We start from the raw sequence: 25,211 nt of genomic DNA on the forward strand, positions 1-25,211 counted from the left end.
ACCAATTAGTGCATAAATAAGTGGAACAAATTGATGTTTCTCTCTCTCTTTCTCTCTCTCAAATCAATATAATTTAAAAATGTACTTTCTCATTAATTCTAACAATCACCCTTTGATATCAATACCATTATTATCCACATTTTGCAGATGAGGAAAGTGAGGCTTAGAGAGGGGAAAGTACCTTTCCAGAGCCCGCCCTGTAACTTTATAGGTGATAAGCACAGACTAGATCTAGAATCTTGGCCCTTTGCCATATTTTATACATATTTTCTCAGCTTATGATAAAGGGTTAACTAGTGACTTCATATACATGGTTCTGTGTTATGATATATATATCTCAGAACAAAATTGAGTCTCAATCATAATAAATGAGGTTGGCTGAAATATTTTTGGCATTTTAAAAAAAGTCTCTTAGAATAAAACTTTTGCTACATTTGTGATTAACTCTTTAAATTGACTTGTGAATGTGTTCTCCCCCTCCCTTGGCAACAGATAATGAATTACTATAAAACAGGTAACAGGAAAGAGGAATTAAAAATAAGGATTTGAGCCTTGGCCGGTTTGGCTCAGTGGTGGAGCATTGGCCTGCAGACCAAAGAGTCGCGGGTTTGATTCCGGTCAAGGGCACGTACCTGGGTTGTGATTCACCTGCGGCCCTGGTCGGGTCCTGCGGGAGGCAACCAGTCGATGTGGCTCTATCACATCGATGTTTCTCTCTGTCTCTCTCTCCCTCCCCCCCCCTCCCTCCCACTCTATCTAATGATAAATGGAAAAATATCCTCAGGTGAGGAATAAAAAAAAATGATTTGGTAAGTTCACATTGCTTCATGAAACTGTTGTATCATGAGATTATTTTGATCTTAAGGGGCTCACTCTGAGGTGGATTTGGGGGTGCTTTGGTCCAGCAGGTGGGTGTCTGGCAGGCAGTGTGATGTGGAAGAAGCTGTGCTGGCCTGAATGTTCACCCCTGTGAGGTTCACCTACAGCTGCAAGCAGCTAGTTCAAGGGGTAGAGTGGGGGGATTTATCGCTTCAGGGTCCGTTTCTTCCTCCATAAAAGTAGGGACATTTTTCTCATCCCACAGTCTCCTGATTTAGGCCTATATTCCTTTACTTGATTCAGCTGTTTAGTTAATGAAATTAAAAATTGTTTTTCTTTATTGATTTTAGAGAGAGGAAGGGAGAAGGAGAGAGCAATAGAAACACCGATGAGAGAGAACATCGATTGGCCACCTCCTGCATGCCTCCCACGGGATTTGGCCCACAACCTGGGCATGTGCCCAGACTGGGAATTGAACTGGTGACCTCTTGGTGCATGGGTCGACGCTCAACCACTGTGCCACATCGGCTGGGCTGGTTAGTGAAATGTTTTTTAATTTTTTTTTTATCCTCACCCGAGGACATTTTTCTATTTTTTTGTTCAGCTAGAGTGAGAGGGACAGAGAGGAAGAGAGAGAAACATCGACGTGAAAGGGACACATCGAGTGGATGCCACCCACACGACCCAACCAGGGCCGGGGACAAACTACATCCGAGGTACATGCCCTTAGCGGGAACCGAACCCGGGTCTCTCTGGACTGCAGGCCGACGCTGTAACCGCTGAGCCAAACCGGCCAGGGCTAGTGAAATGTTGTAATGAGAATTTCATTCATCTTAAAAATCACATCCTACTTAAGATTTGTATGCTAAAGATCCCCTCAGAAGAAAATAGGCCATTCTGAAAACCATTTAGGAATCCAGAGGCATTGAGAAATTAATACCCCAAAGTATTATAGCAACCAAAGAAAGGGTCTAGATATTGTGATTTTTGTGTCACAGAAATTGTGCTTTAATAGAAGGAATAATATGGCTAAAACAACAGAAAAAAACCATAATGGAGATAAAATGAAAATTACAAATGACACGGTATTGATATAGTTGGCATTTATTGTATCCTGATCTTATATATATCTTATGTATTTGTAAGGAAAATGTGTATTTACATATTTCAAAGTATGGGTCATGACCCATTAGTGAGTTATGAAATTTAGTGTGTTGTGACCAGCATTATAAAAATAAAAGCTCAGGATGCATCATACATGGTAATGGTAAGAGTTGTGTGAAACTTGTTATCCACGTGCATGTTGCACAGACACATTTACCTGTGTATTTGGTCATGATGTAAAATGTACTTCTAACTGGGTCAAGGTCATGGATGAGAGTATACTCAATGCAAATTAAGATGCCTACTTGAGTTGTACTTAGTTTTGAATTGGTCTGATTTTTTTTTTTTCTAAATTAGATTGGTTAAAAAACAAAAATGTTCAGGAGTTAGTTGTTGCTCTTTCAGTTTAGCCTGAAGAGGGGCTCAGTACTTGGCTGGTGGCTGAGGGATTTCAGTGTGCCGGGCGCCATCTCGTGGCCTTTGGGTTACAATGCAGTGTACTCTCTTTATTTATTACTACTATTATTTTTGTTAATCTTTACCTGAGGACATCTTTTCCATTGATTTTTAGAGAGTGGAAGGGAGGGAGAGGGGGAGGGGGAGGGAGAGGGAGAGAGAGAAACAATGAGATAGAGCCTGCAACCCAGGTACATGCCCTTGACCAGAAATCAAACCCGAGACCCTTTGGTACGCAGGCTGATGCTCTAATCGCTGAACAACACTGGCCAGGGCACGTACTCCTTTTAACAGAAAACTTGCAAATCCTGTTTTTGATGTCCCGACTGAACTGTACAAGTGACCAGAATTTGAAGTTAATGAAACCACACCTGCAGATTCAATTCTTCCATTTCACCTTGGCCTCACCCTGGACCTCTAACCCTAGCCAGTCAGCTCTAAACGACGTGCCATCTCCCAGCATATTATCACGAAAGAGGAAAACCAGTCAGTGCTTGGTCTCTTGAAGTTGGGTCTGAAGTGTAGCCTTTTTGTTAAGGGTGGTGCACTCACAGCTGATGCAGCCCTTCAATGGAGGAACAGGAAATGGGATTATACTCTTCTCTGTGACACCTGCCCTCATCCCATTTTTTTCTTGTAGTTGCTCATGCTCACCTTGGAGCCCCACAGGTGAGTGTTTTCAGCATTTATTGCACTGTATTGCTCTTCTACATGCTTTCACTGGGAGACTGGGCTTCCTGAGGGAAGAGATTGTGCCATATCTTTTTACCCACATTGCCTAGGAAAGTACCTTGCACATGTGTAGGTAATAGTTGCTATATGAAAAAATGCATGATCTAGGTGAGTTTGACTTGGCTTTTGAATTTTTCAATTTAAAAAACTGTAAGGTTGCCCTGGCCAGTTTGGGGCAGTGGTTAGTGTCAGCCCGCGGACCAAAGAGTCACGGGTTTGATTCCGGTCAAGGGCACGTACCTCAGTTGTGGTTCAGTCCCTGACCCTGGCTGGGGTCGTGCAGGAGGCAACCAATTGATTTGTCTCTCTCTGTCTCCCCTCCTACTCTCTCTGAAGATACATGGAAAAATATCCTCAGGTAAGGATTAAAAAAAATTTGTAAGGTTAAGCCTCAGGAAAGTGGACCTTTAAAATATTTTTAGGATTTTACATAAGTGTACAACATTATGCCAAAATTGTGTTATGTTAATAATGGAATTGGTAAAAGTTGCTTTGCTGTCTAAGACTAAATACTACACTAAACGTTTTCCTTCCTTTTAAAAGCTAGGTAAAAGTTTTAATGAGTTTATAGAAGTCCCTGGGTGAGAAGCACTGTTTTTTTTTGTTTTTTTTTTTCCTTTATTGATTTTAGAGAGAAAGGGGGGGAGAGAGAAATATCGATGAGAGAACATCGATTGGCCATCTCCTGCATGCCCCCCACTGGGGATCTGGCCCACAACCTGGGCATGTGCCCTGACTGGGAATCGAACTGGCAACCTCTTGGTGCATGGGACGATGCTCAACCACTGAACCACACCGGCTGGGCAAGAAGTATTGATTTATTTATTTATTTATTTATTTTTTATCCTCACCTGAGGACATTTTTCCATTTTTTGTTCAGATAGAGTGGGAGGGAGAGAGAGAGAGAGAGAGAGAGAGAGAGAAACATCGACATGAAAGGGACACATCGGGGGGCTGCCACCCGCACGACCGACCAGGGCCGGGGACAAACTGCAACCGAGGTACGCGCCCTTAGTGGGAACTGAACCCGGGTCTCTCAGGACCGCAGGCCGACGCTCTAACCGCTGAGCCAAAGCGGCCTGGGCAAGAAGTACTGATTTAGATGATGATAGGTTGGCATGTTCTGGGAATAGGTATCCTAAAGCTGTGACCCTGTCAGGCCCAGAGCACATCCTCTCCAGTAGGGGGACTATCCTTTCTGGATACACTTTTTCCAGTCTTCTTTAAATGGCCACATGAGATCACCTTTAGGATATCATTTTGGACCTGTGGGTATTCAGAAGTCAGCTGCTTGAAGGGATAGTTGATAAAAGGCACTGAGAAGAAGTGCACTTAATACTGTTTTATTCATGGCTATTTATATTACACGGTTAATATGAAAGTGGTGAGTCAGGATGTATTTTCACTTACTTGTAGGTTCCCAGAAATTATGACTATCAATACCAGCTTCAGTAATCAAATGCTAATAAGCTCCTTAAGGGCAGAAAGTTGTCTTTGGTTACTGATAGATGCCACGTGTTTAGAGTAAGGTGGTCAACAGCTGCTGTATGTTCAATGAAACAGTAATGACCGGCCTTTTGGAACAGATATAAAAATAGCTGTCCTCCTTGAACACATACCTAAAATGAACATGTTAGAAAAGCTCCAAAGAATGGAAACTATTAAGAAGTTACAGCCTTATTTCATGAGTAAAAAACTTTGTACTGTTCGGATTGGAAAGAGGAAATCTGAGAACAAGATTCTAATTGTATTGGAAGTATCGGTAAGATTATTCCAACCTTGTTTGACCACCAAAGTACTAGCAGTTTTCAACTTGACTAATAGGTTGGTTTCTAAAATTTTGACTGTAAACTAGCATGTAGAACATACTTACATGGCACACCTATAGATAATTACAAAAGGCATTGCCATACTGGGGTGGCAAAGGGGTGATGAAATAGCACTGGAGTTCATCTTTATATATGGTCATTTATGAACAGCTAACATGTTTAGGGAATCAACTTTTGTTAAACTAAATTTGAACATGTAAGTTGTTACTTATACATTTGATATAAGTTGAAAACATGAATGTAGAGCAGTTCTCAACCTGTGGGTCGCGACCCCTTTGGGGGTCGAATGACCCTTTCACAGGGGTCACCTAAGACCATTGGAAAACACATATTTCCGATGGTCTTAGGAACCGAGACACCGCTCCTCTATCCGTCTCCGGGCGGGTCCGCCCACATGCAGATACGCCCACAGACAACATGAGGAGCTGTATTAAAGGGTCGCCGCATTAGGAAGGTTGAGAACCACTGATTTAGAGAAAGGGGGTGTGTGTCCCAACGACTTTATGTTGTACAGAGCACTGACCTCTGTGTTCAGCCGTCCAGGACCAGATAACTGTGGAAGATGACTGCTCACAACCTGTTCTTTCCCGCCACCCTCAGAGGTACAGAGAGGTGAGCCACAGTGGAGTGTTAAGAGCCCAGAAACTAGGAGGAGCCTGTCTGGGGTTCAAAGTCTGATTCTACCTTTCTAGCTAGCTGTGTGACTTTGGGTAGGTAGTTTATCTAAGCTTCAGTTTCCTCATCTGTAAAATAAAGAACTCGAGGTGCTGTGAGGATTCAATGAAATAACACACCTAACCTGCCAAACAGGATGTCTGGCACGTAGTAGTACTACGTAAATGTTAGTTATTGTTGTTACTAGTTTCATTCAATTGGACGGATCTGTTTGGAAAGAGAGAATAATTGTTTATCTTTTGGCATCAGTGTCTAACTTCAACACTAAACATCTTTGGGCCCTGGCATAAATTTGTTACATTCTCCAAGAAATAAGTACTGTAACCCAATGTGGTAACAACACGGTGTCCCTTTATTGACAGCGTTCAAGCATCATAACTTGAGGCTTGAGAAGTATTCTTCAGTTCAGTTTGTCGAAATACTTCAGTTTTCCAGTTGGATCTGGGATTATCTGTTAAAAGAAAAAAGCAGATTATTAATTTTAAAAGCCAAAGTACATCATTAGTAGTCTGATAGTAGTTGCCCATCTCTTGACTAAAGAAGATAAGACTGTGTGTACGAAATTATATCATATGTATATAGAAAACACTGGATTTGTCCTCTCTACTCACCTCAGCTATCCCAAAAGGAAAATCATTTAATGAATTAACATCTGTACTCAAGCACCCCCAAATTTACTTACAGCTCTTCTCTTGGCCACCAGGCTTTCATGGCATCTTCAGGTTTGATCTAATTAAACCAAACACATTAAGAGAGCATGGCTACAGATGTTAATGTATTTCTAAAATCATCTGCTGGTGAAATGTTGGGATGCCACAACAACCTGAAAAGGGGGCAGTGTGTTCAAATGGATTTTTGGGAGGTCCAGAATGTAGCCTTTTAATCTCAATCTGCAAAGGTTAAAAAAAAAAATACTCAAATACAATATGGAGTATTGCCTTCAATGACTACTTAGTGAATGAAAAATACTCCGAACAACAAAAAATGCTCCCTACTCGATAAGTACCTTAGAAACCTACAAGACTTTTTTTGAAATGTCCATATAAATTGACCTCATATTAACTATGTTACTTGATAGTTATAGGTAAAGTACATCTATCCCTACATATAGAAAAACCTCTTGTAATCATCTTGTGATAGTTCTATGTGCATTTTCTTCATAAATCTTCTTCAGCATAAAGGAAACATTACCTATTTTTGTTTTTGTTTTTTTAATCCTCACCCGAGGACATTTTCCCATTTTTTTTTGTTCAGATAGAGTTGGAGGGAGAGAGAGGAAAAGAGAGAGAGAGAGAAACATCGATGTGAAGGGACACATCGAGTGGCTGCCACCCGCACGACCAACCAGGGCTGGGGACAAACTGCAACCGAGGTACATGCCCTTAGCGGGAACCGAACCCGGGTCTCTCTGGACCTCAGGCCGACGCTCCAACCGCTGAGCCAAATCGGCCAGGGCTTAGGCATCACTTTAAAGACTATTCTCTCTTTGCCAGTTTATACTCTCTGTTCATTTATTTTTTTTTTATTTTTTTAAATTTATTTATTTATTTTTATCCTCACCCGAGGATATTTTTCCATTTTTTGTACAGATAGAATGGGAGGGAGAGAGAGGAAGGGAGCGAGAGGAAGGGAGAGAGAGAGAGAAACATCGATGTGAAGGGACACATCGAGTGGCTGCCACCCGCACTACCAACCAGGGCCGGGGACAAACTGCAACCGAAGTACGTGCCCTTAGCGGGAACCGAACCCGGGTCTCTCCGGACCGCAGGCCGACGCTCTAACCGCTGAGCCAAACTGGCCAGGGCTACTCTCTGTTCATTTAAATTCAATTTTAGGTGCTTATGGAATAACTACTTCGTGTCAGCAGTATGCTGGGCAGTAGGGGATATAGGATAACTACCATCGTCCCCACCTTTGAGGCTCGTACAAGCATGTGAGAAAGATGTCCATGTACATGGTTGTTTTGATGCAATGTGCAATACGATTGTGTGTGACACAGGCTGTGTGACTCAATGGAGGCTGAGATGGCATTAGGGATGGTCTCACAGCAGAGGAGGCATTCAAGTTGGTCTTGAAAGAGGAGCAGAATTTAATGAAGGGGACAGGAATTCCAGGCTCTGGAAAGGAAGACCCGAGCAAAGGCACAAAGGTGTGAAAGCAGGGCTTATTTGGGGGGAAAATGAGTTGTGATTTGGTGGGAGCATAGCTTTTGTGCACGGATCATAGTGAAGATGACCTGGGAGAGACTGGTAGAAACAAAGAATGCAGAGGCTTGAAGGTTGTCCCCTGAGTATCTGGACTTTGTCCTGTGAGTGCTGGGGAGCCACTAAAAGTTTCTGGGTCTGTCTGGCTGGTGTGGCTCAGTGGTTGAGCGTCAACCCATCCACCAAGAGGTCACCAGTTCGAATCCCAGTCAGGACACATGCCCAGATTATGGGCCCAATCCCCAGTAGGGGACATGTAGGAGGCAGCCAGTCGATGTTCTCTCTCATCGATGTTCCTCTCTCTCTCTCCCTCTCCTTTCCTCTCTCTCTAAAATATCAATAAAGGAAAAAATAAAGAAACAAAAAAAGGTTCTAAGTCTGGAGAATATCATGCATTGGAGAGGAGAGAAACTGAGGCCCGAGAAACAAATCAGGAAGCCTGTGCAATATATACAGGGGGAAATTGAGGGATATGCAGATGAAAAATTCATCTATCTTAAACACCACCACAAATCCTTTTCTGATCCTACGTCTCCCTCTCCTGCTACGTTCTTCCCTGATTGCCTTCACAGGTGTTATTTCTTGAACTAGTTCATACTTCATGTCCTTTTTTTCATCCTGCTCTCTCAGCACGTGCCTGTGATCACAGGTGACGTTATGCATTAATCACTGTTGGTTCTGCTACAGCTCCAGAGGGAAGTGCCCCTGAGCGTGAAGACCTTATCGAGAAATGCTTTTAAGGCTTATCAGGTGATGCCTGCAAGCTTCTGATTCCTATTTCTATCTGTGAGCCTCACAATCAATAATTGTAAATTAACCTAATGACTGATTTATAACTTAAAGTACCTAGTGCCCCAAGTCCCTTTAATGCGTAACTTCAAATCCATTTTGATGTCCATTAGAGCTACGTAGAGGTGGATATTGTATTGTAACGTTAACTTTGACCCAGAAGGGCAAAGCTGTTTTGCACACCCATCAAAACCTGATTTAAAATCAGTGAAATGTTACTTTATCTAATCTGAGTGAGGTTACAGAGTGAATTTCTACGTCTCATTGTCTATGGTTAATAGTTGTGGTTTTTTTTTTTTTTTTTTTTTTTGGTTTGCTAAGGAAGAAGGTCGTAGAAGTCTATATTTTTCTTTTATCCTAAGATAACGATTTCTTCCTCAAATGCTCTAGTATTTTTCCTAACTACAGTTTGTATAAAACTCTTGATTTTTAGAAGATTAACATGTTCATTAAAAAAGGTTCAAACAAGTTTCCAAATTGTATTTTGGCCAGAGACTACTTTAGGGATTGTCTATAAATTATACAGCCTCCCTATGAAAGAATGTACTTGTTTCAGTCTTTTCTTTCTTTAAATGATAAGGAGAGAATCATGAGCTTCAATGTTAGTTAAGCCAGATTTTCCTCCAAAGTTATTTTTTTTTAATCCTCACCCAAGGATATTTTTTTTTTCATTTTTTGTTCAGATAGAGCAGGAGGGAGAGCGAGGAAGAGAGAGAGAGACATCGATGTGAAAGGGACACATTGAGTGGCTGCCATCCACATGACCCAACCAGTGCCAGGGACAAACTGCCACCGAGGTACACGCCCTTAGCAGGAACTGAACCTGGGTCTCTCTGGACTGCAGGCTGACACTCTAACTGCTGAGCCAAACCAGCCAGGGCTACTCCAAAGTTTTTTACTGCTCTGGCCGGCGTGGTTACGTGGTTAGAGAGAGCATCGGCCCACACTGAAGGGCCGTGGGTCCAATTCCTGGTCAAGGGCATGTACCTGGGTTGCAGGTTCAATCCCCAGCCCTGGTCGGGGTGCTTTCTGGAGGCAACCAACAGATGTGTCTCTCTAAAATGGATGTTTCTCTCTCTCCACGCCTCCCCCATTCTCTCTAAAAATCAAAGGGAAAAAAAATATCCTCAGGGGAGGATTAACAAAAAAAGTTTTTACTATATATAGAAAGATTTTGTGACCGTTTTCTTTGCCCACAATATAGGAAGAAATTCCATATTTGACCTTTTAGCCCTCTAAAATTATTCTACCAAGTCTCCACAGCTCACTTTTGTTATTTTTAATGGTCTATTCTGGATATTTGCCCTTAAAATTCACAGCATGAAGTCCCATCTACTTTCTCCAGTTTCAGCTCCTCTCCCCACAGTTCAAAGAATGCATGTACTTGTCTGATGTTTGCCGAGCAGTGTTTACTTCATTTACAAAACCAAGACTATTACAGATGATCTGAAGATCGGCATTTTTGTCTGGCCCCAGACATCCCCTTAACAGAAAAATCAATTTGACTTACTGTTTCACTACCAGGTTTCCAACCAGCAGGGCACACTGAAAGGAACAAAAATTGGCAAAAGACAGTTTAAAAACGCAGTTCAGTTCTCTTCAGCAAGTCTTGGCTTTTCTTTTCCCGAAGGAAATTGAAAATGGAACCTATGTTAAATGAGAACATTTCTAGGCCACTGAACAATTAACTTCTATTAGCTTGTTTGCTTGTACCGAGGAAGTTTAGTCACACAGAGCTTAGCAGTAGGCAGCTAATCTATTTTCATTTTTGTTAATTATGTTTAGTTACATTTACAGTATAAGAAATCAAATTGAGTGTTCCTTTGAGATGGGCAATCTGGTGAACTGAAAGTTCTGGGCATGGCAAAAATTATCTCCGTATTTACATACTTAGAATAAGCTTATTTGCTGTTTCCTTTTTCTGCAGTATTTTGTACTAATGCCATGGTTTGCTCGTTGTCAAAAAAAACACAAACTTTAAAATTATTCAGGAAGCAGGATTTAATTTCCCTTTGATTTAGAATGTACCTTGATCCAGGCAAGAGTTATACATTTGAAAGGAATATAAAACATATGTTCTATTTTAGGAAAATCGGACCTTTTCCATTTAGCTACTGCAAAATCTTAGAGTGAAAGGATAAACGAATAGATTACTAGTGTGATACTGAATAACCTTAATGATTACTAAATTACCTTGAGGAAAAAAGTGTAAATCAAATGATGTAAACATGCAAATAAAACCTACATTACTAAATATTGCCAGATTGGCACATTTTAAATTTATACAAACATAATTTGCAAAATTGCAGCAGCAGAAACTTCTCTTTGAGCTTATCCAAAAGGGCTATGCAAATAATGAGTATTTTTGCATCTTTTAATTCAGTAAGTAGATAATATTAGTGATATTTTGTTAAAAGCACTTTAATAATTTGATTTACTAAAAAGACCAGCTAATAATTTGAAAACAATCAATCAAATGACTTTGGAGCCATCCAAATTATTCATAGGATGAGAAACCAACCTAATTATGCTGCTACCTCTTCTCAAACTAAAAATCAAAAAGCTATGATATTTAGAAGGAAAGAGTACCTTCGCCATGTTTATCGGTGTACTGGAATGCTTGAACCAAACGCAGTGTCTCATCCACTGATCTACCCACAGGAAGGTCATTCAGAGTAATCTGTCTTAGGATCCCTTTGTCATCAATAATGAAGAGACCTCTATAAAACACAAGAGTGGTAGGGGTGAGGCCATTTCATCTCAGTTAAGACAAATATTTGTTAATGTGAATTCCTGTACCATCCACAGAAGGACTGTTATACAGAACCAACAACACACTACCTATCTACTTGACTGGCATGTGCATGCCCCCCCCCCCCACACACATACACATCTATATAATTTGGGATTATAACTGTTAAATGGTAGCTTTAAATTATAAAAAAAATTTTACTGAATTTATTGGGATGACATTGGTTAATGAAATTATATAGGTTTCAGCCCTGGCTGGTTTGGCTTAGTGGTTAGAGCATCGGCCTGCGGTCCGGAGAGACCAGAGTTCAGTTCCCGCTAAGGGCATGTGCCTCGGTGGCAGTTTGTCCCCGGCCCTGGTTGGGTCATGCGGGTGGCAGCCACTCGATGTGTCCCTTTCACGTCAATTTTTCTCTCTCTCTTTCTCCCTCCCACTCTATCTGAACAAAAAATGGAAAAAAAAAAGTCCTCGGGTGAGGATAAAAAAAAAAAATTATATAGGTTTCAGGTGTACAATTCTATAATACATCATCTGTATAGTACTGTGTTCACCGCCCAAAGTCAAATCTCCTTCCACCACCATTTATCCCTCCTTTATCCTCTTCCACCTCTCCCTACCCCTCAGTAGATTTAATATTTTGTTTTTATCTACGAAATGTCCTGTAGTATTTACAGTTGAATCTTCACATGTACTAGGTTTGGGATTTTACTGCACTGTAAATGAAATGATGTAACTACACAGCAGAGTCTTCCTTTGAGTGAAGGAGTGATACATCTTTCTCATCACTGGCTGTTTAGAATTTCTTTTTAATTTTTTTAACCCTCACCCGAGGATATTTTTCAATTTATCTTCAGATAGAGTGGGAGGGAGGGAGAGAGAGAAACATCAATGTGAGAGAGACACATTGATTGGTTGCCTCCCACACGACCCCAACCAGGGCCGGGTACTGAACCACAACCGAGGTACGTGCCCTTGACCAGAATCAAACCTGGGGCTCTTTGGTCCGCAGGCCGACACTCTAACCACTGAGTCAAACCGGCCAGGGCTAGAATGTCTTTTTTTTTTAATCCTCACCCGAGGACATTTTTGCATTTATTTTCAGACAGAGCAGGAGGGAGAGAGGGAGGAAGAGAGAGAAACATCAATGTGAGAGGTGAAAGAGACACATCGAGTGGTTGCCACCCACACGACCCCAACCGGCTGGGGACAAACTGGAACCGACGTACGTGCCCTTAGTGGGAACTGAACCCGGGTCTCTCTGGTCTGCGGGCCGATGCTCTAACTGCTGAGCCAAACTGGCCAGGGCTAGAATGTCTTCTTATTTCCTTATTCAATGGTGGAAAACGGCAATGTCACCAATATAAGCAAAGTTACCTTTCCTTCTAAATCTCTATGTGTGATTCACTTCTATGGCCTGGGGAATAATGAAGTAGTTTGACCAAAAAGACCTGTTATTGAGATAGGGGTGACATCGCAAGAGTTAAAAGACTAGAGACAGCAATTTTCAAAGGACTTTATTATCTATTTAAGTCAATATGGATTTCAACCCAGCACTTACTTTGGACTAGGAAAGGATCTCGGGTACTGGGGCTAATTGCTTGTGTAGAAGTGTCACAAATAATGATAGAAATTATGTATCTATTTCATGAAATCATATTTCATAAACACATTAAACATTAGTGAAGTATTCCTGCTTATCCTACAATACATTTTTGGAACAAGCATCTTGATGTCTGAACCAACAAGGGTTCACTCTCCTTGGACCAGGTCAACTTGCTTAATTATTATTCATCTGGGTGTTCTTTCATGTAGCTACTTTTACAGTTGAAAACTGTTGTGAATGGTGATCAAGTCTGTTCTCAAGTGAGCCTGATCTAAAATTTTGAGCTCTCCTCTGTAACATACATCATGCCAACACACAACACACCAAAACAAATCTGCCTTTTCTTTGGTAGCAAATTCTAGCTGTTTTCTGTTTTAATTTTGTGAACTGCTTCACTTTGGTAGACTTTGAGATTAATACATTTGCCATACTTGGTGTAATATACATATATGTCTCTTCCATAGAGAAGAGACAGATCATTCTTATAAAAAAATTAGAAATTAAAATGGCAACAGACATCTCAATAACAACCCCAGAAGCTAAAGGTAGCAGGACAATGCTTTCATACGTGTGCAGGTAAATGCCTTTCAATTTACAACTCTATACCCAAATTATTAATGTTTTTATTCTACCCATTTTACCCCAAATGAGAGTAGAATAAAAACATTTTCTGATGTGTAAGGTCTCAAACCATTTTACCTTCTGATGACCTTTTACTAGGAAGCTATGAAGTTGTGCATCACTAAAGCAAGGGATTAAATAAAGAAGGCAGGCAGGCACGGGAGACGGAAAATTGGGGAAAAGGGAATAACTGCTAATGGGTGTGAGGTTTGTTTTTGGAGTAATGAAAATGTTCTAAAATTGACTGTAGTGATTGTTGCAAAACTCTAAATATATTAAAAACTATTGAATTGTATGCATTATATTGGGTGAGTCATATGGTATATGATATATCTCAATAAAGCTGTTATTAAAAATAGGATTATAAAATACTGATACTATAGTTACACCAAAAAAAAAAAAATACTGACACTTTCACATAAAACATTTAAAAAAGAAACTATTAGCACTGAAAAGCAAATAACTACACCAAAATTACAATTGTTTTAAGCTAAAATTGCCCCCTTTTTTCTCTAAAGAATTCTATTAGCCTTTATTAGTTCAAGTAACCCGGTTGAGAGCTGTTGGGTAAAATAGTCCCTTAATTTTTCCTACTTCAAAGACATAGGTTTCCTAAATACTATAATACTTGTATTTAGGAAAACCATTATTGGAGTCATTTTGGATAAGAGGAGAAAGAAATGGACAAGTTATTTGGGGACCTGGGTTCAAATCTGCCGCTCTCATTAACCACTTATATATCTTTGGTTAAGTTCATGGATCACTATGAATCTGTTTATGTGTAAAGTGACAGGGTTGGTCAAAGACCTTTACGTAATCTTCCAGCTCTAAGTCTACAACCCTCACATAGGGCACTCACTATTTTAAAGAGTGTCTACAACATTTTTGCAAATAGAACAAATACTATTTCTTGATCAAACCTTGTATTTTCTAACTCCGTTTCAAGGAGGGTTACAAATACAGGGTGTCCCAAAAATATATAAATAAAAAAGTATAATTATAAGTAAAGCCAGTGTTTATTAAAATACATCTCATTTAAAAAATATAGTAGACTCTACAGATACCTTGTGTACATTTTTTGGGACACCCTGTATATTTGGATTGGTTCTAATGTAAAACCACTGAAGAGGTACCTAAGAGTGTGGCCGGAGTCTTCCAGATACACGCCATAGTCCTTTGCGATCTGATGGGTCAGATCTGAAAGAAGTGGAATCTTTATTGGCCCAAGTCCTCCTTGTCTTCGAGAGGTGTTAATCCTGTAACAAACAGAACATTTACCTCTTAGAGTTAAGTAAATGGCATATATCAAAACACTCTTTCTCAGCATGTGCACACACACGAACAAACACAACACACCCATTCTTTCTCTAAAATAAAACCAGACTTATATACGTTCTATTTTCTTGACGTTTTCCCCACTTAACAATATATTCAAATCCTTTAAACTCTAAATATGGAGATACACATCACATTTTTAATGTATAGACATATTATACTTTACTAATCTCTACCGACATTTACTTTATTTCCAATTTGTTTTTGCTTTTATACACACTTCTGGAAACATCTTTGTATTTTTAACATTGTAATTTTTTCTGATTAATTCCTAGAAGTGGAATTGATGGATAAAGGATAGGCACTGTCATAAACATAACTTTAGAATTGTGATGGCAAGGCAATTCCTTGAGAGAGAGGCAGAATACAACTGGATATTTTAATATTCTGAGACAAAGAAATACAAAGTCCATTTGTAGCAGCGAAGGGAGTTAGTTGTAATGTCAGACACATCAGTCTTCAGATTTAAGTATTCTTTAAGTTGAAACCAGGGGATGTGAGCTGGTCCCAATGGGAGGGCATTGACATAGCAGCTAGAAAATACTGCTCCAGATGTCTGCAACCTCAGTTCTCACATGCAAGTAGAAATCTCTGGTTGATATGAAACCTATCCAGCTGAGAATAGATCCCAAAAACAATTCCTTGGAAAAGCAACCCCAAATTATTTGGGATGACATAAACTTTTTCTCTTAGTGGGTTTGTGTTTTAGTTCTATGGAGATTTAGAATTACTATAGAGTGATAAAGCAAATTAAGCCCACAGTTTTAATATTTTTATACTAAAAAATAGTACATATTTGTATATTGAGTTATTTATAATGTTTAAGAGAATTAGGCATATTAGAATAACATTTGCTTTGTGATTCCAATTTAAAATGTGTAAGCTGAAACTTTGTTCAGTTTTTAAATAGTAAGGAAACATTTTAAAAGCTCTTAAGACACAATGTATCTATTTATTAGATTTGCAAGTATTTAGTTCTTGGCAGGGTATGTCTGAAAATTGAGATACTTAAAGGAATTAAAATAAAATATATAACTGCTTTTTAAAATACTTAAGAGAATTAATTACTTAGGGGAATATAAATTAAATTTAAATTGTAGCTCCTGAATAGATTAAAACTTTAGTTTTATTACATATACATGCACATATATTTCTATGTATACATAACTATAAATGGAGAAAAACGATTTTAATTTGTTAATATTAAGTTTTAAAACCAATGAACAGTCTTTTTTTTTTTTTAATCCTCACCCGAGGGTATTTTTCCATTTATCTTCAGATAGAGTGGGAGGGAGGAAGGGGGAGAGAGAGAGAAATATTGATGTGAGAGTACTGCCCTTAACCGGAATCGAACCTGCAACTCTTTGGTCTGCGGGCCGATGTTCTAACCGCTGAGCAAAGTGGCCAGGGCCAATGAACAGTCTTGATTGTGCATAAAATTTTGTGCACAAAATTGTGGACATGATTAAAAACTCACACCAACACGCACATTTCAAATTCTGAAACATGTTGCCTTAACTCTCTAGAAATGCTGAACCATCTGTGTGGATGAGTGCCATTTCTTCCCACCTTTGTCATCACTGCATGACATTTTTCAAATTGGAAATTTTGGCCAATCAGACAGGGAAAAAAAATGGTATATCTTGTAATTTTAATGTGCAATTCTTTGCAATTTATTAGGTGAAACAATTAAAAATTATTTCTAAAATTAATTTAAAAATCATAGCTTTTTTAGCCCTGGCCGGTTTGGCTCAGCGGTTGGAGCATTGGCCTGCAGACCAGAGAGTCCCGGGTTCTGTTCCTGCTGGGGGCATGTACCAAAAAAAAAAAAATCATAGCTTTTTGAAAAGTATAAAAGCTATTTTGAGTTTGGCTTAATACTAGACAACTGTGTAACAGAGAAATGGTATTTTAAAGACTTTCCCCCCCACATTAAGGTTACCCAAAATTTGTCATAATAAAATCATACAATTTAGTTTTTGCTATGGATATTAACATATTTTGCACTGAACTGCCCCCCCCCCCCCAATTCTGAAATGTCCTATAAAATCCTTAAGCATTTTTATGTAACTTCATTGAACTAGCAGTTCTCGGACAAATCTACTCCTGAATTGTCTGATAAAAATTAGATTCCTATCCTGTTAAAAGTTGTCTGCCCACAATTTAGAAGTAAATTCATTCTTTTTACTACAAATATAAGTGTAAGATACTGACCAGGCCAAATGGGTAAACTGTGAATCGACAGAGCATGCTACCACTTCAGTGTTAACAGATCTGAATTCTTCAATTCTGTCACCGAAGGCGATAATTTCAGTTGGGCACACAAAAGTGCTGAAAGTAAAAAAAACAACAAACACAATATTCTCAAAATACACATATGCGTGAAGTTTCAAATGACTTAGTTTTTATAAACACGTTTAATATATAAAAATGCACAGTAAGAACAATTTATATGTGAACCTTCTTAAGAATGAGTAGTCTAAAATGCTTTACAGTTTTCAAAGGATCTGTACAGATCTGACATTTCATTGTTTTTTACATTCCTATACCAGTCTTAGGAGCTGGATGCATCTCCTGTATCTCGATTTTGGAGATGAGGAAATGCCCTCCCATCCCCCTCCATTTCTTGGTAAGTTCCTATTGTTAGAAGGGCATGTTTAGAGAATATTACCTTAGGGTAGTCTTTTTCAAACTGTGGTAGGAATTACTTAAGCCAATTTACTGAGTTCCAATCAGCATTTTAAAATAGCGAAATAGAAAATATGAGAATCCATCATTCATACTAAGGGTAAGTTAAGAAACATGCATACACAAGTGCATAAATGTGTGTGTGTTCAGGAGTGATACTAAAAATATTTAAAAACTTTATCTCAAAGTTGGCTTTAGTGCTGGAGGTTTCAGAAAAGGACCAGGTGGGAGGGGCAAATTGGGGAGGAGGTTGAGAAAGAGGCTATTTACCCTCTGGTATGGAAGTTTTTCCTTATTTCAGTATAGCATGGCTGTACTGGTGCATACAGATTGAATGTTACCCTGTATGTATGTATAAGTGTACTGGGCAGCAATGAAAAATGTATTTCCTACTATGTGTCATGGCCAAGAAAGTTTGAAAATGTAGATTTAGGGGACAAGTTCCTATCACACCCCAACGTAGGCCTTTCAAATGTTTCAGTTGTTCAAGTGGAGGATTGTCATATGCAAGCAGAAAGTTCTAATAATCAAGATTACGTCGCTGGAACCTGGGCTATGTTTTTTCTTCTTCTTTTTTTGGGGGGGGGGCGGGGGAGAGAAACATCTACGAGAGAGACACATGGACTGGCTGCCTCCCACAGGACCCCAACCAGGGCCGGGGACTGAACTACAACCAAGGTACGTGCCTTTGACCAGAATTGAACCCATGACTCATTGGTCTGAGGGCTGACGCTCTAACTGCTGAGCCAAACCTGTCAGGGCTATGAGAAGTCTTCTTGAGAATTTTTATGAGAATTCTATTTGGATAGACTAGGGGTCAGCAAACTTTCAGCCACAGGCTAAATCTAGCCTGTCTTATTTTTTGTAAATAAACTTTCAATGGAACACAACAGTCATTCATTTATGTACTGTGTAAGGCAGTTTTTGCGCTATGATGGTCAAGTTGAGTAGTTGGAATAAAGATCACCCAAGACTAAGACTAAGACTAAAATATTTACTATCTGGCGCTGTACAGAAAATGTTTGCCAAACCATGGCCTAGAGACAACCTATAGAGATGAGTTTAAGTGTCCTCCCTTCGAGTTTAAATTTTACTTACATAGTTCTAGATTAGTCCTAATGGAAAAGGGACTTTAATATAGTTATAAAGATAGAAGAATCTTCTACTTACTTTGTAACCAAAAAAAAAAAAAAATTCAAATAGAAAAAAGATAAAATGTTGGGATAACTCTCTTTTTGCTTTCATGGAATTTGAAAAACTCAAAATAAAATTAAATCCTCGATGTGACTATCTCTAGAAGTGCTCACTGTCACAGAGTTAAAGAGAAAAAACTCCCACAATAACCATAATTTACATTAGTGGGCATTATTTGTCAAGCATATGCAGTATTTTCAGGCAAATGTTCAAATCACAGGAAACCAACAGATGCAGCAAAGAATAAAAACAGTAAAACCATAGTTAAACGGCATCACCAGAGAAAGGGGCTTATTAATTTTCTACTTAACAGGGATACATTAAATAGACTTGTGGCATAAGTCTTGTTCTTAAATGCTTCCTAAAATAGTCCATTTTCTTGCCTTGGTAGGTGTAGCTTAATGAATATAATTGTATTTTTCTCTAATGACTATGTTATAACACAATCATGTAGATGTAAGTGTAAAGTATTGAGGTCAATGGGTTATGATTCTGAAATACATGGTAGATGTTACCTTTTTGGAAAAATTCTTCACCTCAGTTTGCCTTTTGAGAACCAAGAGCTAAATAAAATATTTCTAGCTGTTTGATGTTCTTGATTAATGATCGGTAATAACTGAGGTATTACTAGCTGCTATGTACATTTATTACTTACAAATCAAGTGGATAGAAGAAGAAAACCAGGTATTTTCCATTATAATCAGTTAACTTGAGCTCCTTAAATTCTCCATTTATCACAGCGGTTCCTTCCCAGTAAGGTGCTGGCTTGGAAACTAAGAAAGAAAAATATAGGATGTTTTATAACACTGAGAAAGTTGGTGGGATGACAGAAGAACAGCTTTAGGAAATCACTAAAAATCAAAGCTTCTAAACCTTTGGATCTCTTTAGCAGTCTGGTGAAGCTTACAGACTTCCCAGAACAGTGTTATTGAATATATAAAATAAAATATATAGAATCACAAAAGAAAGCAATTATATTGAAATGCAATTATCAAAACACAAAAAAACCCATATTGGTGATGTAGTAATACATGTTCCCTTTTTTTTTCTTATCCTCACCGGAGGACACTTTTGCATTTATCTTCAGATAGAGAGGGAGGGAGGGAGGGAGCAAAGAGAGAAACATTGATGTGAGAGAGAGACAGTGACTGGTTGCCACCTGCACCACCCCAACCGGGGCTGGGGAGGAACTGCAACCAAGGTACATGTTCTTACTGGGAACCGAACCAGGGACTCTCTGGTCTGCAGTCCAAAGCTCTAACTGCTGAGCCAAACCGGCCAGGGCTACGTGTTCCCTTTTAACACTTCAAAAAGGCAGGATCCAGCAGTGACCTAATAACTAACCCAAATAGTGGGGTGTGTAAAGGATGTTTCAGGATGCCAGCAACAACCAACAACCACAATGTGGCATGAAAATATCTGTGAGTCTACTGGCAACAGGTACAAGCAAGTACTGCTGAAGCTAATGTGGTTTGTTGCTGACATTTATAATGGAAAGAAATGCTCAACTTCAGTGGGAGGTGAGTGACAATACTTTTTATTCTACTCGTGCTCACAGCCCGTCCCCCTATGTTCCATCCCTGCATGAAACCCCACTGGATACTTCACTATAGCCCCTCCAAGTTGAACAACTTCCTACATTTCAAATAATTAGATGTTCCTTTCTCTAATGGCAGCCTTTCAGATGTACTAATTTAAACATTTGTCCAGTTTCTCACATACTCATGGAAGACGTGCTGCCACACTCAAGTAGGAAATTTGCAAATACATCAGGCCAGAAGTGTACAATTCCAGGCCATGGGATTATTTTCCTAGAGGGTGTTGAAAGAAGAGACTCCCTTGAACAGGTTTCAAGTGACCTGATGGAAATTGAATAGTTGGTGCTGCTCTCTTGTAAGGGCATGCTGTAATTCTAGCCAACACACTTTGATAATAATATACCTTGATCTTCTGTTACATTCAGATAGCACTTAAACTTTCAGAACCATTACATAATTGAGGCCAATATTTGCTTCCAAGTTTGACCCTAGTTCCTAGAAAGTAAGGCTTATAATAGCCAGATTTATTGTATTCTGTATAATAACCAGCATTTATGGTCACTCTGAAAAGAGACATAAACTCAAATCTCTCCATGAAGTTAATATATAACATGTGATTACTTATCTTGAGTCAGCAGCCTACCTCATATAAATATCCTGATCTGATTAAGGCCAACAGGGAGAATTAGATAGTAGAAGGGTGCTGAACTATATATGCTTTATAAACACCACTGAAAATGCTACTCAAGGGGATAGATTAATGAGATACACTAGATTTGTGGTTGAAAATATAATGATCTGTTATAATGACGCTCCTTAATGATTTTGGCATATTGGGAAAACCAAATTCTGAGTTTGAAAATTTTGGGTTCTTGATTTAAGAATTGCAGTGTTAGTTAAAAAAAAAATTGCCATCAATTTATAGAGCAAATAAAGAAGACAGTTACTTTGCTAAGCTCTATAAATGGAATTCCCAAACCCCTTGTGACTATTAAAATCTCAAATATAAATCATGTAACAAAGATTCTGGTAAATGCAAAGCAATATAAATAAGGGTATTTAAATATCCTCTTCCCATAACCCCATTAATTTAACTACTGTTAACATTTTGATGTCCTTCCTTCCAATCTTTTCTTTAAACACAAAGTTAGAGAAATTTGTGCACCCGTTTTTGTTTTTTTTTTAAACAGTAAATCATTAACAGTTTTTTTTTTATCCTCACCTGAGGACATTTTTCCATTTTTTGTTTAGGCAGAGTGGGAGGGAGAGAGAGGAGGAGAAAGAGAGAGAGAAACATCGACATGAAAGGGACACATCGAATGGCTGCCACCCACACAACCCAACCAGGGCTGGGGACAAACTGCAACCGAGGTACGCGCCCTTAGCGGGAACCGAACCGGGGGTCTCTCTGAACTGCAGGCCGACGCTCTAACTGCTGAGCCAAACTGGCCAGGACCATTAACAGTTTTTATGTATTATTTGAAAATATGGCCTTAATGGCTCTATAATATTCCATTTTATGAGTAAAAGTCCTGGCTTCTTTAATTCTGGATAAGCCTACATGTGACAGACATGTAGCAAATACCTAAAATCTGAAAAAGTTTTCTGCTACAGGGAAATCTATTACCACTATTTTTTGCTTTTATGAGCAGACTTGGATGGGATTTGTTTCTTATGGGAAATATAATGTAATGTAAACACTTAACTGGCTGACACATTGCAAAATATCTTCCCAGGCGAGTAAAACTAATGGCACTTTGAAATACTGTGATTTTAAAAGTGCAATACTGGGACTTGAAGCTTAGAAAAGATTGTCCTGCTGGCCTTGACAAAATAAGCTGCCATGCTGTGAGAAGGCCTGTTGAAGAAAGAAACTATGAGTGGCTGGTTCTTAGGAATTAAGAATGTCATCAGGTGACAGCCAAGAAGAAAACAGGGACCCTGTCCTTAGCCACAGGAACTGAATTCTGCCCACCACCATGTGAATTTGGAAGAGGATGCTGAGCTCCAGAAAGGAATGCAGCCCAGCCAACATCTTGACTGCAGCCTGGTGAGATCCTGAGCAGAGAGCCCAGCTAAGGCATACCTGGACTCCTGTGAAATAATAAACACACGTTGTTTTAAAGAATAAAAGTGCGACTGGTTTTTTAAAAACAAAAACCCAAAAGTAGTTAACTTTCAGTAGGAAATAACTGCAAATGTTTAAGAAGGCAAAACAAGTTTTCTCATTTATTAATCCCACTCCATCCTAAGTCATAAAATCATCCCATTTAAGACTGAGGATTCTTAATTGTGAAGCATACTTTTTTCACTGAACATGGGGCATAGAACACGGTGTAATTGAACAACAAAAGCTAAATAAATACACATCTTCAGAATGCCAAGTGATGTGTAGGAAAAGTAGGTTACTTTAAAGCAAGCAAGGGACAGTCCTTATCCTTTAATCCCTGGCCACTTCTTTTTGGCTAATCTTAACATCTAGATGCAGCAGGCCACAACTTTCTCAGTCTCAGTGTGACGTGTCCTTCCTGGAAGTGGCCCGGAGCTGTGTACACTAGACAGAAATGCAAATAATCAAAAGCCAAACTTGCAGGACACAAATTTGCCATGAGGTTTATAATCAACCAAAATACATTACTGTGAACCTCCCTTTTCCTTACAAAGAGCCTCCAAAGTACATCCTGTAATAAGTTCTTCATTTCCAAGAGACACAAAGAATACCTACGAATTATATAGGTTTTGGGGAAGGGCTTTTCAATAGTCTTTGTAAGATGAAAAAAAAAAAAAAAGAGAGAGAAAAACGAAAGATGAAATGTATGCTCTCCTGAACATTCTGTTTAGCCAGTTTTCTGTTCAAACTTTTTATGAATCATTCAACTTAACCTATTTTCCCCCGAGGAAACAGACGCGACGCTCCAGGCACTTCTCGATGTTTGAGGAAGTGTTTCAGTTTGCACAACATCCTCTGATGCTTGCAAGTCTAGGACCAGGGCCACCCTTTCCCTTTTTCTGCGGCTTTTGGGGTAACCACTACTTCCAAAATCTGATTAGTGGAAACCATCCCTTTCTCAAAGCTCGAACCCTCCTCCCTCGTACCCCCCACCCCCGCCCCGGAAAGAGCCAAGCCCATCCAGGGACCGGAGGCAGCGCAGGGGGCGCCGCCCAAGTCAGGCTCCCTCCCGGGTAGCCACCTTAAGCAGGACACACGTGTCTCCCGGTCCTCCCCACTTCCCACCTCCTTCTGCCACCGGTCAACCCCCCTTGGCGGGGCACCACCTACTCTTGGCTTTGCTGAGGTGCAGGGAGTGGTCGGAGACCGAAACTCGGGACGCCTCCCCCGGGTACACTTGTCCCCCTGCGTAGAAGTGGCACTCCTCTTCACGGGCTCGGGGCCTCTCCTCTGCCTCCCAGCCCTGCAGAGCCTGGGCTAGCAGCAGGAACAGCAGTAGGGGCAGCAGCAGCAGTCTTAAGCCCCGGCTGGGGGCTGGAGTCCTCGCGGCTGGCAGAGGCCCCGGTGCCTCCATGACCACGCGAGCGCACATACACGTTACTTCTGCTGCCGCCAGGCAGCTACAATCGCGCGCTGGACACTCCGTGAGCGCGGGTCCGGCCTCGCGAGACCTGCTCCGCCCTCCTCCTCCCCCGCCCCTCTGCTCTCCGGTTCCTGGCCGCCCCGACCCCCACCCCCACCCCCATCCCAGGCCCCTGCCACGTGGCCTGCTCGCCCCTGCTCGCTTTTGCGCCTGCGCCTTTGGGCGGGCCGGGCTGGACGCTCAGCCCAACTCTGGGAAAGCCACTTTTCTGGCGTCGCCAGTGACTGGCCTCACGCACTCCCCTCCTCTGCACAGTTTCCACGCCCATCTCTCCCACACAGCCTCTACACTGCACACCACCTCCCTTAACAAAGCGAAACTAACCTATCTGCCTTCGAACCGCTGGAGTTTTATACTTCTAACAGTGTTTTCCTTGAAGTGAGCTGTGTGAAAAGTGCTATGACTACCCCCTCTAGTTGCAGACCTTTTAAGTCCTGAGAAACTTGGAGAAGAAAGGTCTAACCATTTATTCTCCAGCAGGCAAGGGCAGACGGGCACTTAGGTGATTTAAGCCTGTCGCAAGGTGTCCCCCCCCTTTTTTTTTCAATCAAGACTTGAAAAATTCCCAGAAGACCAGACTTTCCCCCAGCCACATTATTGTTCTGTCTTCTGACAATTACCCCATCACATTACAAAAGCCAGAATCCCTTCGATCCTCCTGTGAGCTCTTGTCATCTTTCTGCAGCCCGCAAAAGTCTATTAGACTGTCAGCTCCTGGGATCTAAATCGATGTCGAATTCATAGTTGTTTCCCAAGGCACCTGGCACATGGCATTTGCTATTGTAAGCACTTATTTTGTAAGTAGCACGTAACACTCCCCACAGACTGTCTCAGTTTCAAGTTGTTTTCACTTATTATATCCTTAGTCCTGTGAGACAGATAGAAAACCTGCCCTTTTCCAACTTATTCCTCACCCTAGTCCTGCCCATTATACGCCCCGCCCCCACGCTTTCCGCATTCGCGCATGCGCTGTGAAGGCAGACCCCCTGGCCAAGTGAAGAAGCCTAACTTCCTGAAGACTGGTTGGTGGCGTCGACTGTGACAGGTCTCCCGCTCTCTTGCTCTCCCTTCCGCCATCTCTCAGTATTGTTTTAGGCCCTGTTCACCCTTCCAGGCCCTTCTGTTCCACAAAGCTTCGTTGGCAGTTGGCCTCCCGCCGTTGCTAAGGTGGCCTGCCGCCATTACAGGTGAGGGGCTGAGGGCTCAGCGCTGTTTCACACTCTTCTCCCCCTTCCCCACCACCTCTCCAAACAAGCCTCTCCGCTGTACACCATCCCGC

General features: G+C 40.5%; 1 protein-coding gene across 2 annotated transcripts; it reads right to left on the reverse strand.

Annotated features, from left to right (window-relative positions):
• Nucleotides 1-5,944: 5,944 nt before the first annotated feature.
• Nucleotides 5,945-23,955, reverse strand: PRDX4 (peroxiredoxin 4). 2 transcript variants are annotated; one of them, XM_036270214.1, is made up of 8 exons: nucleotides 23,620-23,955; nucleotides 19,457-19,574; nucleotides 17,134-17,250; nucleotides 14,718-14,840; nucleotides 11,198-11,328; nucleotides 10,119-10,153; nucleotides 6,298-6,344; nucleotides 5,945-6,066 (listed from the first exon to the last, which is right to left on the reverse strand). In XM_036270214.1, the coding sequence occupies exons 1-8, from the start codon at nucleotides 23,879-23,881 to the stop codon at nucleotides 6,063-6,065; spliced, it is 837 nt and encodes a 278-aa protein (XP_036126107.1). In that variant the 5' UTR covers nucleotides 23,882-23,955; the 3' UTR covers nucleotides 5,945-6,062. The 2 variants fall into 2 exon arrangements, with proteins under 2 accessions (XP_036126107.1, XP_036126106.1); XM_036270213.1 differs by lacking the exon at nucleotides 6,298-6,344.
• Between the last annotated feature and the right edge of the window lie 1,256 nt (nucleotides 23,956-25,211).

This window comes from Molossus molossus, unplaced genomic scaffold (genome assembly GCF_014108415.1).
Source record: "Molossus molossus isolate mMolMol1 unplaced genomic scaffold, mMolMol1.p scaffold_m16_p_2, whole genome shotgun sequence".
Taxonomy (NCBI): domain Eukaryota; kingdom Metazoa; phylum Chordata; class Mammalia; order Chiroptera; family Molossidae; genus Molossus; species Molossus molossus.

Bases quoted from the DNA above. Each gene is read 5' to 3' on its own strand.
- PRDX4 (XM_036270213.1), bottom strand. From the start codon at position 23,881: ATGTGCGCTCGCGTGGTCATGGAGGCACCGGGGCCTCTGCCAGCCGCG. The intron at 19,575-23,619 runs GTAGGTGGTGCC...TTTCTTTCTTAG, and splicing joins GCACCTCAGCAAAGCCAAGA to TTTCCAAGCCAGCACCTTAC. The intron at 17,251-19,456 runs GTAAGTAATAAA...TTTTACTTTCAG, and splicing joins TTCTTCTATCCACTTGATTT to CACTTTTGTGTGCCCAACTG.